The sequence below is a fragment of the Varanus komodoensis genome, unplaced genomic scaffold (genome assembly GCF_004798865.1).
Source record: "Varanus komodoensis strain SLA01 unplaced genomic scaffold, ASM479886v1 scaffold27, whole genome shotgun sequence".
NCBI lineage: Eukaryota > Metazoa > Chordata > Lepidosauria > Squamata > Varanidae > Varanus > Varanus komodoensis.
In genome coordinates, this window is record NW_025335701.1 from 188015 (window position 1) to 201410 (window position 13396).

At 43.7% G+C, this 13396-nt stretch overlaps 1 protein-coding gene across 1 annotated transcript in view; it reads right to left on the reverse strand.

The window, feature by feature from the left end:
- Window positions 1-6274: 6274 nt before the first annotated feature.
- Window positions 6275-13396, reverse strand: part of CDH5 (cadherin 5) — a 46698-nt gene continuing 39576 nt past the window's right edge. Inside the window, exons 9-12 of the mRNA XM_044434086.1 lie at window positions 11723-11850; window positions 10377-10485; window positions 9838-10083; window positions 6275-9003 (exon numbers count right to left, since the gene is read on the reverse strand). Coding sequence (XP_044290021.1) covers window positions 8498-9003; window positions 9838-10083; window positions 10377-10485; window positions 11723-11850 — 989 coding nt within the window. The 3' untranslated portion in view covers window positions 6275-8497. The remainder of the gene's footprint in view (window positions 9004-9837; window positions 10084-10376; window positions 10486-11722; window positions 11851-13396) is intronic.

Consider the following 13396-nt stretch of genomic DNA (forward strand, 5'->3'; position numbering starts at 1 on the left):
CATAGAGGCCATGAAGTCCTGAGCCGCCCCGGTCAGTCCAGACTCGGCATGGAGATTGAAGTCCCCCAGGACCAACATCCTGGGGGTCCTCAACACCAGGTCCAAGACGGTCTCTGTCAGCTCAGATAGGGAGACTGCTGGGCAGAAAGGTGCACGGTACACCAGTAGAATCCCCAATCTGTCTCGTTCGCCCAACACCAAGTAGAGGCACTCCAGCCCTGGTCTCAAAGGGACCGGAAGACCCGTGAGAGAGATGGAGGCTCTGTAAACCAGCGCGACTCCCCCTCCCCTCCCTTCTGGGCGTGAACAGTGTTGAACCAGATACCCGGGCGGGCACAATTGGGAGAGGGCAACATCCCCTCCCTCTCCCAGGTCTCCGTTACGCAAGCCAGGTCGGCCCCCTCATCCACAATCAGATCATGGATGAGGGAAGATTTATTATTGATCGACCTGGCATTGAGCAGCAGCACCGTCAGACCCGAGGGATGGTTGACAAGGCTACCTGGTGCCCTCTGGTTGGGGGCAGGATCAGAAGGAGGGACAGGTGTCAGCCATCTGTCCATCCTTCTTCTGCGTGGACACGTTAAGCCCCTATTGTTGTAATGACCATTGCCCGTGACCACGCCAATAGCAGCCCCCGTGGGTTCCCCAGGATATATAAACGTCGACATGGCCAGGAATGACTCAAAGCACTGATTAAAGCAGGGTAAGATTATAAAGTAGGTCGAAGGAGGAGAAAAAGAACTCTAAAAAGAAAAAAGAAAAAGGAAAAAAAAAAAAAGGGGATCCTTCCTCTTCCCTGAGAATCAACAGTAGGCAAGCCTATTTCAACAAGAGTCCATGGCCAGCCCAGCCCCCCTCTCGTCCCCCCGAACGGCACCCCAAACGGCGGCGACCCCTTTGGTCGCCGGCCCAAGGCCATAGTTGCAAGAGGGATTATTTTTAATTCCAGTCACAAGTGCTTCAGGCAAGGCAAATTCTGTATATAAAACATCTAAAGTTCTGAGTTTCAATCAGCATAAGAATGGCTTTCAGGTTTCAGCCAGTGCAGGTAATTTAAGACTTAAAAGTTTTCTGCAGCTATGTATAACAATAAAACCTGCATAATAATGCTTGGGCTATTGAACTTTGAGCTTTGATCTGCTCAAATGCTAGTTTGGTTTAAAAGTGTAAAAAAAATTCCTTTAATGAATTTTAATCCTGCATCCTTAAAATTTAGTTCAAACTCTTGGCTTTCAAAAGAAACTAAGAAGACATGTTCTTCTTCTGATTGTTTTGCATAAAAATGCAGCTTAGAGGCATAGAAGTGTATTCAGTTCATCATGGCCTTTAGAGCTGAAGCACGTGGACACCCTGAACACCCTTATTGAAGTTACCGCATGGTCGAGGTCAAGTGAAGCAGCATCGTGCCAGACAATGAGGAGGTGAAATGGCCAAGAATGTGTAGCTTGATGATTGGCAGTTTAGAAATATCGAGACCAGAGGGTAACTCTTAGGGAAAATGAAGGTGGGACATGAAGGGACTTTCTATGGCATTAGCCACGGCTTCACCTGCTGCAGATGGTTTTAATAAAAAACCTATTGAATCAAGAGTCGTTGGTGTGTTTTTCTACCCAAGATGAATGGAATCCCATTTTCCTCTCAGGCGAAACAAACTGGTGAACGAATATTTTTGCAACAACTGTGTCACATTTATACCACCTTTCTTCCTTTTGCAAGGAACTCAAGACAGCTTCCACAGTTGGTGTCTTCTCCATCTAATCCCCACACAACAACCCTGTGAGGTAGGTTATTCTGAGAGTCCGACTGGCCAAAATCACCCAGTGTACTTCATGACTGAGTGGGGAGTAGAACTGGGATCTCCAAAGTCTTAATCCAAGACACTAAGTACTATGCTTCTTCAGCTTTCATTTTCTTCTTGGGCACTACAAAACTATTCTTATGCAAAACTTGGGTCTTCTGTTACTCCAGGGATATTTTGATTTATAGAAAGAAAAATGTAAAAGACAGGAGGGTGAAATTTGAGGACTCTTTCACTGGACAGATTATACAATGCCCTGGAAGGATGAGAGTGCAGGTCTTCTTCTTATGTTTAAACTACACAACAGAATGTGACCCAGGGAGGTCAGTTACCCTGGGATGTCATACAACCTGGTATATGCTTGGCCATATCCATGGATATCCATGGACAGTGCCTCTTGTATATGTGGTGTACAGAAGAGATGCTGCCAGCATCTCCTTCTCAGATGCTTTCTTTATTTCCTCCAAAGGAATTCTCATTTACACTTTTAGAGTGGAAAAAAAGAAGAGGTCAGTTTGCTTGATGATTACTTTGGAAGGCATCCAGGGGTGAGGCCAAACTCAGCAGCTGTTCCTACTCATTTGTTTCCCAGAGATACCAGATGTTAGCAATAAATTCATAAAGCATCTCTTAAGAACAGTGCTTGCTAGCTAAATGGTTTTCTCTCTAGACAATGAACAAGGGTGGGATTCTGGCTGCTTGAGGCCTCCCTTCCTGTCATTCCACTTGGAATAAGAGAACTAGTGAAGATGCAGGTCTTGGGTTACGACCAAGCTGCCAGTGATGAAGAAGCAGAGCAGTCTTTGCTTGACCACTGCTGATCAGTCACTTATTTGGAGTTCTTACAGCATGGGTCCTCAAATTACGGCCCATGGGCCAGAACTGGTCCACCATGCCCATTTATCCGGCCTGCCCCAGAGGTTTTTGGACTTGCTTGGAGAAAACGATCTCTGAATGAGTCCAAAAGCTCTGAGCCAGTGCAGGTGTTCTTTAAAACTGAGCAGAGAGAGAGCCGGCGCATGCCCAAATTGCAACAGCTCAACTGCACGTGTGCCGGCTCCCCCCCCCCCACACCCCATTGCATGCATATACGGAGCGAGAATATGGAGTGTGAAACAGAGGAGAGATGGGCAGAAGAGAAAGAGAGAAGATGAAGAAAGGACTGAAGGTAACAAAAATATAACTTTTAAAATCTATTTTTAATTATGCGAACCCAGGGGTGGCCAGGCCAGGGGCAGCCAGGACTGTCCCTGCCGCTGCCGCGCCACACCTGCCGCACCCGCTGCCTCGCTGGCCCGCACCCACCACTGCTGCCTTTCAACTGGCCCCCTGTTGAAAAAGTATGAGAACCCCTGTCTTAGAGCATCAGAAATGTTGCTCTTGCAGACTCCAGAAGCATGGCTTCCTCCACTGATGACATATTCTTAGTAGAGTTTGCCATCTACAAACAAAACTGATTGGAGTAGAAACACTCTTCATTCCCCTTCCTTTCTTCTTTTCCTTTTTGTCGTTTTGTTTTGTCTTGCCACAATTTTAAAATATAATAATGCAAACTCTTCTGGTCTTGAATGAGGATTCCATTGATGAGCAGGTCAAGGTGTTTATCTTTCATTAATTTATGACACTTCTGTACCACCCAATACTAAAGTTTTCTGGTGGTTCAGAACATGATAAAACAAAATATAAAAAAAATAAAATGAAAAAAGTAAAACAGTTAAAAAAATAATCAAAAAACTGCAGGGCTCAGTTAAAAAACTAACAGTAAAAGCCTTATCGTATGATGTCAAATACCCGTGAGTTGAGGAAAGGGTTAACCTGATACTACAAAGACAACAGCCCTGGCTTCTGGCAAACCTAACTGGAGATGGTGTTCAGCAGGAGCTCCTCTGACCCTCCCTTGGAGGAGCCAAATGAGTCCAGTTTGGCCACAGCTTTTATGTAGATAAAAAAGACACACACAGAGCATAAATAGAAAATACTATCTAGTGAAAAACAATTAATGTACAGTAGAAATTAAGGCAAGTACTTCTTAGAATATCTCCAGCCCAAATAGAATGCAACATACATGGATCGTAAGACATTTTAAAAACTGAATATTGTTTACAAAAGCATTAGAATTGCTTTAAAACTTGTTATAGTTAATCCCACTGGTTGAATAGCAAGCACATCAGTTATAAATGAAAATCTTTGTTAGTAGGAATATGCATATTAAAACATATATACAATACATTATTTAGTGGAATAGTGCCGAGTTATGATGTGCAGCACAGTTTTTGAAGGCTCATGAATCTGCTTACATCTATACTAGTGTAAAGTGGGCAGAGGAAATAAATCTACTCTGGATTTTGAGGATGCACGGCCAGGACTTCCAGCCCAGCTTTATGCATCTGTACTTGGGAGTATGTCCCATTGTGTCCCATGGGAAATTTCTCCCAATACGTGCATATAGCATTGCAGCCCTTACAATAAAGCCAATGTGATATAGTCATGCATGCCAGGTGGCAAGATTTTAGCATGGAAATGCAGACCTCCCTCCCTCCCTCTTAAGAGCATACGAGCCTATTGATAAAATAATACCGTTCATGTACTGAAAATAAATATGAAAATAAAACCGCCAATATGATACTGCTCTCATTCAAACTTACAGTGTGACCACACTTAGGAAACTGGGTGCAGTTCTGGTTATCACACTTAGAAGGGATATTGTAGAGCCGGAAAAAGTGTCGAAAAGGACAACTGAAAAGATGATGAGGTTAGAGCAACTCCCTTGTGAGGAAAGGTTACGGCAGCTGAGATGGTTTAACCAAGAAAAAGGGTGAGTAAGGAGAGACATGGTAGAGCGCACAAAATCATGCCAGGTGAGGAGAAAGTGGTGAGGAGGCATTTTTCTCTCATGCCCATAATGCTGGAATCTGGAGTCATCCCATGAAGTGGGTTCATGGGAGACTCAGGACAGATGGAAGGAAGTGCTTTTCACACAACACATAGTTAAACTGTGCTATTCATTTGTACAAGATGTAGTGTGGGCCACCAATCTGAATTACTTTAAAAGTGGATCAGATAAATACAAGGGGGACTGACTCTCTGGCTGCTGGTCTTGATGTGCTGCCTCCAGTTCCAGCTGCAGGGAGCCTGTGCACACGAGCTGCTGAGGAACACGGGCAGGAGACATCTTGTGGGCAGCTGGTCAGTGCCTGTGTGGACAAAACGCTGGCCTAGATGCGCCCTGGATCTGGCCTAGCCAGGTTCTTCTTACGTTGTTCTGTCATTAGCTACATAAACCATGTTCAGGCCAGTCGGTGCAAGTGCTGTTAGGTTTTTAGGGTCTTATGTTCTTTGGGGGGGCTACCTTTTAAGGAGGTAATATATACCACCTCACTCACTTCCAGATGTGGTAAGCCAGCCCTGCTGTGTCTCGGGATCTTTCTGCTCATTCTTCTGATCACAGCCTGGATAACTGCCCTGAAGTCCTGCTCTGGTGGCTCTTCTGCCCACCAGAGTTAGCAGCTGTTGTGGTTCCAGAATGTGAGCATTTCATGTATGATCATCCTAAATGCTGCTCGCTGTCGGTGCCACCACACAGCATCCACCCTGCTCTCTCGGAAACTTCTTTGTCCACAGAACCAGAAAGAACCAACCAGGCAATCGCATGGGAGCTGCATGCAGTTCAGCAGTCAGGCACTGATTTCCAAGTTCAAAACAGACACTCCTGTGCTCCTAGTCCAAGAAGATGTATCTGCATCTGGCCAAGTAAATGCAGGTACAGCTGCACACGGAAGCCTTCTTCAGGCGCTCTTTCAGTGTGGGGGGAAACATGTAGGTGTACTAGCAGTGTCTCCCTCCTTCTGCATTTCCATCATTTCTGCATGCAGGAAGTGCTGCTCTGAAATGACTCCTCCTTCCCTCTACAGAGAGTCTCCATACAATTTTGCCACTGCTTTTTTGGTACGCCAAGCCTCCACTGGCAGAGTGCTCCCTTTTCAAATCATTGGCCACCACTGGAGGGAGAGGGGAGGGGAGAATGTGGCGGGAGAGGGAAAGCTGCAAGGATTGGATGGAAAGAGCTGGCACCCTGCTCCTCCTCAATGTTTTCACCCCACACATAGGAAGACCACATGAATACGGCAACATCTAGGCCTATGGAATTGGCTAGATGTGGGAGTTTTTATGTGTTTGTGGTGTGGTGGTTAGAGTGTTGGGCTGGGATCCTGGACAATCTCAACTTGACCATAAAGCTCACTGGATGACTTTGGGCCAGTCACCTTATAGTAATGAAACAGTTCCCAAGTTCTATCAGAATGCAGAGTGTCCTTCCTTCCCTCCTTCTTTCCTTCTTTCCTTCTTTCCTTCTTTCCTTCCTTCCTTCCTTCCTTCCTTCCTTCCTTCCTTCCTTCCTTCCTTCCTTCCATCCATCCATCCATCCATCCATCCACCAATTATGCACAATCAAAAATGGTAGGTCATACTTCTTGATTAGGGTTAAATAGGAAATTTATTTACTTTGCATTTTAATGCAAATTTGCTTCATTTCACATGTTCAAAGTAATATGTTACCAAGTCTCAGTTCCCTTTAGAAATCTTCCTGTCTCTGAATTTTGCAATATAGTTCTCCTATAAAAATGCATTGAGCAATCTTTACTATGGAAAAGTAGAACTGTTTTAAAGTTATTCATGGAAATAAAATTAACATGCATTAAGAATATCACTTGTAAAAATGTGCATATCAAACAAACTTGTATACAAACTGCAAACCCCTCTCCGCCAAGTTTGGGCTAAACTGAATTCAAGATTGGAAGAATGAGAAACTGGGAAAATCCAAAATTGACAGATTTGTCCATCCTTTATATTGATACGTAATCTATATAATATTGTATAACTTGGAGTTACTAAAGTGGTGCCTTGTGAAGCCCTTGGCTAAGAAGAATTTTGAAAGTTAGTGTTCATGGCCTATAAGCTCTAGGATGTTAGCATTTAAGAAATCCAAGCCAATTTGGCTCTACTTGCTGTATTTCTAAGAAGACTCTCTGGTCTGCATTAGCCACTATAATACAAAAATCTAAAGTTAAATAAACAGCACAAAATCCAGTAAACTATTTCCTAATGTTGCAGGACAGATTCTGGAAAACAGGGTGGCATGGAAGGCCACGGCTTTCATCATCAATAGGGGCAGAAGTGGATCCAAATTAAACCTAGGCCCATCCTTCCCAGACTGATAAGCTTGGTCCATGAAACTTGGTCTTATAACTAGGGTTGAAAGGAGAGTTCCATCAAAATGTATCTTTTGTTATCACTTTGCAAAATACTGGTGACATTTGCTGGCTTTCACAGCATTGTATCTTGAACCGCACAAAATCTTGTAGTACCCACATATTTCTCCAGTTTTACAGATATTGTAGGAGAGCTGCTGCATAAGTTAACTTTAACTTAATACTGACTCAGGGCATACTGTAGTTATGGTACTTGTGGAGCTGCTAATATGATCATTTGACCATCATGTCCTCCCCACCAACACTGAGGGAATTCTGATTCAGTGAGGGTTTTCCCCAGGTAGTTCTCCTTTCCCCTCTTCCTCCCGATCCTCCTCTGCTTGCCCTTCTGGTCCAGTTCACACACTATCCAGAAGGAAGGGAGGGAGGTGCATGGAGGATCCTTCACCTTGCTTTTGTCACTACTCATTTTCTTTAAGGGAGCAGGTGAGCAGGTAGTGACAAGGACGAGGAGTAACAGGATCAAGAGCCGATGTGGTTTGATAGTGGGGCTTGGGGTGGAACATGGGCTCAGCTGGTGCTGAACAATGCCAGTCCCTAACACGGGCTCTTGATTTCTCTTTCACTCTCCGCATAGGACTACAGTTTCCATGATTCCTTAAATACAGCATCCCTTGATAAATTAGTAACATGGACCAGCCTTGAGCCACAGGATCTACTTCACAATGTATAAAATTAAGGAAATGATCACAAGTATCTTGGATGGGCCTATGCTACCCTGGAGGTACCCAATTTGTGATGAATCTGCTGTTTGCATTTGGAAGTGCCTAAAACTTCATGAGGAAATGCCCAATTTTCCAGGATTGGAAAAAAAACAACAACTTGAAGAAAAGATTTTAAAAAGTTTCACAGTTAATGAGGCTCTTAACTTTGAAAAGTTCCCTGTAGTAGCTGAATTTCTTCAACTGAGTTTGAAAAGTATAGGTTTTTTATTGTATAAAAAATTAGCCTGTAAAAAGAGAGAATGGTGCCATCAAGTAAAACATACAACTTAAGGCATTCCTTGAAAAGCCTCATTATGGCACAATGGTGGGGTTTTGACCTGAAGCACAGGCTTTCTGGTAACTAACATAATAGTAACCAAAAAGAGAATTAACATTTGGCAGGGGACAAAGTTCTAAATATTGTGTACCTTTCACTGGATGCACAAACCGTCACTAGAGGACTTACAAAGACTTCTCTTTGTAACTCAGCAAAAGAAATTTGCTGCCAGTCTTTAAGCCTTTATCAAATTAATTGTCTCAACATCACAACTGCTTTTGGTTTCTACAAACCTGATTTTGGTTTCAATCTAAACCTGCTCTGAAATGTGTGAACAGCTGGTTTTTGAAGACTGTATGAAGAGCTGGTGCATTCTACCTTTTGAACAGATAGTCTCTCCGCCATATTGTCTATGGCTATGACTGGGAAAATGTGCAGTTGACCGCACTCAATACACAAGATCTTCATTGGGTTCTAATCCATACAGCTCCGCTAGCATTTTAAACCTAGGACCCCAGTCATTCAGAAAGTCATAATCAATGTCTGAGTCTGAGTCAGATCCCAAAGAGCTCAGGGATTCTGCAATAGACTCAGCACCTTCATAACCAAATATATGGAGGGTATCATATGGCAACAAATCCCCATCATTGTCCGCTTCATCTTTTTTCAACTCAATCATAATGCCCATTTCTCCAGTGCCTGACAGTGCATGTCCAGGACGCTTCTGTAGCTGGGAGTGATCACAGGGCATGGCCTTCATGGTCATCCTTGGCGAAGTCATGCCTCTTTGGCGGACTGAGTTGAGGACAGACACATCATAGCTGGTGGTGTCCATTTCACCACCACCTTCTTCATCATAGGCCACTAGCTGCTCATGGATTTCTTCTACATTTTTCCTGAGAACATTCAGATCTTTTTTCTGATGCTTCCTCCAGACCATTAACAGGATAATCGCTGTAGACAAAACAGTCGAGTATAGACATAACCATAAATTAGTTACAAAATGGAAAACACACAAAAAATTGTAGTACCTGACTACAACTTGAGGAAGAGCTTTTAGAAAGAAAACAACAAGAGAGTAGTGAGAGTTGTGAATTCGTATCTTTCTGGAAGTTTTCTCTGAGGCAGGAATCAGAATGTCATGTAATTGGCTTATCTCACTGTAATTAAATCATTCACTTTGAAGTCTGATGAATATATTCATTGAAAAGTGGATTAGACAGAAATCCTATGGCCCCCGGCTGAGCACGATGGCTCAGAAAACACCTTCCAAGGCTGAAGAAAGCATGCTGACCTCAGAAAGGGGAGTTGGAGATTCTCCCTTGCTCTTTGCAGCCAGTGTGGGAAGAATCACAAGGGATGCCGTATGAGGCGACACTGAGGGAACTGGGTCTCTTCAGCCTGGAGGAGACTCAGAGGGGATATGTTGGCGACATACAGGTATGTGACGGGATGTCACATGGAGATGGGTAGAGACCTGTCCTTCCCTGCAGAGGAAGGCAGGATGCGCTCCAATGGAGCAAAGCTCAGGGGGCCAAGGTTCCGTTTGGATGCCAGGAATCACTTCCTGACAGCCAGGACCCTGAGGGTGTGGAATGGGCTTCCATGAGAGGTCGTTGAGGCCCCATTGGTGCAGGTGTTCAAGGAGAGGCTGGACGTCCACATGGTGGGCATGTCATGAGCAGAGCCAGCTGGTGCCAGAGGTCAGACTAGATGGCAAGCTTTCCTCTCCAACCCTGCCCTCCCAGGCTGAAGAAGGGAAGTGAAGAAATGTGAGAATGTATTTACCGAGGAGGAGCAGAATGCAAACAAAAATGGCTACCAGCGTAGGGATGGCGACTCCAACTTGTTTAGCACTCTCTTCACAAAAAGTGAAATTGCCTTCTTCATCACACTTGCAGACATGGATGGTGAGGGTGCTCGTGCCGCTCTGCTGGGGTAAGCCATTGTCGGAGATGACAATTGACAAGTAATGGGTTTTGACGAGCTCTCGATTAAACTGTCCGTACTTGACGGTGACATTTGCGGTGTTATCTGGGGAAAGCAATGACATCTTATTAAGTGATAATCTCAAAGGGTGATTGCCTTGTAGGATTACCTTCCAGCCCCCACAGGTCCAGCTCTTGGAGTTGAGCAATGTTTTAAAGAACCCCAAAAATGTTCGGGTGGCACCTTCTTGATAGAGGTAGTAATCTCAGTTCCTACACATAGGAATAGAACCCCCAACCTTCCTTCAGGTTGGTCAGAAAGCCATATTTGGAATATGTTTCATCAGCATTTCAACCATGCTTCCTTCTTGCTGTCTTGTGAAACCCATAGGGACATACCATTATTGTCAACCAGAGTGAAGTTGCTGTCTTCGGACACCAAGGAATACTTGAATTCCACTCCTGGCAACATTTCATCTTTATCCACAGCAGAAATTCTGATGATCACCTACATGACAAAAGGTCAGTGCCTTTAATTAGGTTCAGTGCATGCAAAGGACAGTTGCAGGATAAATAAAAGGAGCACTTTTTCACAGAGTACATAGTTAAACTATGGAATTCATTGCCACAGTAAGTAGTGATGGCCACCGGTTTGGTTGGCTTTAAAAGATTGATGGGTTGGATCAATTCATGGAGGAAAATGCTCTTAGCCTGACTGGCTAGGTACTACCCCAATCTTTCGGGGGTGGTAGATGAGTTGCAGAGGAGCTTGGGCAGACAAAACTTTTCTACCCATCCTGCTTGAGGAAATCTGTGGGCAGCTGGTTTGGCACTGCATAAATGGAGGGCTGGACTGGGTGGGCCCTTGCTCTGACCCAACATGGCTTTTCTTAGGTTCTTAATCCCAAGAACTTCACAAGGACCTCCATGTGGGACTGATTTGTGTGCAGCAAAGACAGACATGTGCAGCACAAAAAGTGAGTATGGCTTTAGGCTATTAAATCATATTTTCTGTCTCATTCAAACATGCACAGAGTCTGAAGTACAATTTTATAGTATACTATTGTTGCATAATGCAGAGCTTTGATACTTTGAACAGTTTTTCTATTGGTCAATTATTGTTGATGGTTTTCTTTGCAGTAAGGATTTTGTCTGTCATATCGTGCTGTTTCTTATACAGATGGCTTAAATATCATTTGTGAATTCTATATTTATTTATTTAGACGTTTGGTTTTTAATCACCATGGGCGAGTTCCCTAATGCTTCTGTTCCAAGTAATAGACGTTTACAACCAGAATTAGGCTACAGTCCTATGGCATTTACCTTGGAGCAAACTTTATTGAAATCAATAGGACTTAATTCCAAGTAGGCTTGCAATCAATCCATTGAAATCTATGGGACTTAGCATCCCACTGGGTCAATCCACAGTAGCACTAAGTCTGGACTGAATCTGTTATTTAATCCTGTTCATGTTCTAGTCATAGACACTTTAAATCTGCCATTTTGGCACATACTGTGAGAGAGGGAATGTGAGAGAAAGGAAGTTTGATTTCAAACTTCTTTGGGATTAATTATCTGGCATTCGGAGCTTTTTGCAGTGCTGTGCTTTGCTGCTTAATCTTGATGAAGGTTTCTGTTCATTGTAAGGCTCATACACTGGTAGGAGAAATGCTGAGAGCTGTGCTTATTAATTTGTATGGCTGCCTGAAGTTAAGTAGAAATGCAAATTGTTTCTGAAGCTTTACCTTTCCTGGTGCTGCATTTTCACACACAGTAGGATCGGAAGTTAATGAAACTTCTGGCGCATTGTCATTTATATCATCAACTTTAATGTAAACTGGTACATGGCTTTCCAGTTTAGAGATTGGGATTTCTGGAACAAGAAGTACAAAATCACAGATTCATCATTCATCATTAGTTGTAGAATGTTGTCCCATGGTAAGCAGGCAGAGGCAAATGGAGTTCAGACCACATAGGCGTGGTGTCGAATGTATGACCCATTTTGGCAGGCCCATGGACGCATCATGGACGATTAGCTAAATGTTTGCATGGATCTGTAAGGGCTTGTGATCTGGAACCCTAGAAAAGCAGGGTTCTAGATTGCACAAAGAACCATGCACGCACGTAGTTCTACACACATCATATCCTTGTTAGCACTCAGTCAAATACAAATAGGTGTGCTAGCTTACCTTATTTTGCCATGTTTATTTATTTATTTAAAGTTTTTGTATGCCGTACCCTTGCTATATAGCCTCGGGACGGCTCACACAAATAAATAAATATTATACAAATACAGAAAAAAACCTGGAAACACCCTGGCTGCACAATTAAAACCTGTAAATATTATATGTTGTTAAAATATTGTTTGAATAAAAAGGTCTTAGCTTGGTGCTGAAAAACAAATAACGACGGCGCCAGGCGGACCTCTCTGGGGAGCGCATTCCATAGGTGGGGCTCCACCGCAGAGAAGGCCCTCCTCCGGGTACTTTGCTTCCTGATGTCTCTCATGGAAGGCTCCTGGAGGAGGGCCTCTGCTGCCGATCTCAAGGGACAGGAGGGCAAATATCAAAGCAGGTGTTCCTTCAAGTATCCAGGTCCCAAGCCATTAAGGGCTTTGTAGGTGATAACCAGCACCTTGAATTGAGCCCAGACTTCGATGGGGAGCCAGTGAAGCTGGTAGAGGACTGGGGTTATGTGAGAGTAATGCCCAGTCCCCATCAGCAACATGGCTGCTCTGTTTTGCACCATCTGAAGTATCCGGACTGTCTTCAAGGGCATGTTGCCTGATCATGCTGCAGTGAATGCACATTGTGATCTCATTGCGCGAAGTTCCATGAAATTGAATTCGAAGGTGAACTGAACTGCTGGACTGTGTTGCCTTTGAAGTGATACCAGGAAATAATAGAACAGGATTAGTTCAGGGATGGTTTATTGACACAGGCACATCACCGCTTGAGTTGGCAACAATGCTGATAACCTAGAGTGGCCCAAAAGTCCACAAAATGTGGCCAGAAGAGCCTTTGCTCCATTTGCACTGCCTTATCTCACACCCCTCTCAGGTTATAGTGAAGCTCAAAATGAAACTGCCCTGTGCCCTTCGAATGAGAGGAGAAAGGGTAGGATATTAATGCAAAAATAATATTAAACACCAGGTTATTTATTCTGGCCTAAAGTTGCATGGGCATTGTCCATTTCCTTAGGCGCATGAAGTAAACTCAAATTAGCTGGAAGCTGTGGGGGAGAGGATCTTTCATACTGGGAATCTGTTTTCTTTCAGAAGATGCTTGGTTTATACATTTAATAAATAAATAAAGACTGATCTTTATGGGAAAGTGACTGAAAGCTATTATTAAAGGAAATAACCCCAACAGACACTGTCAGATAATTTTGAATATAACCAAACAGCAAGCCTGAATTTT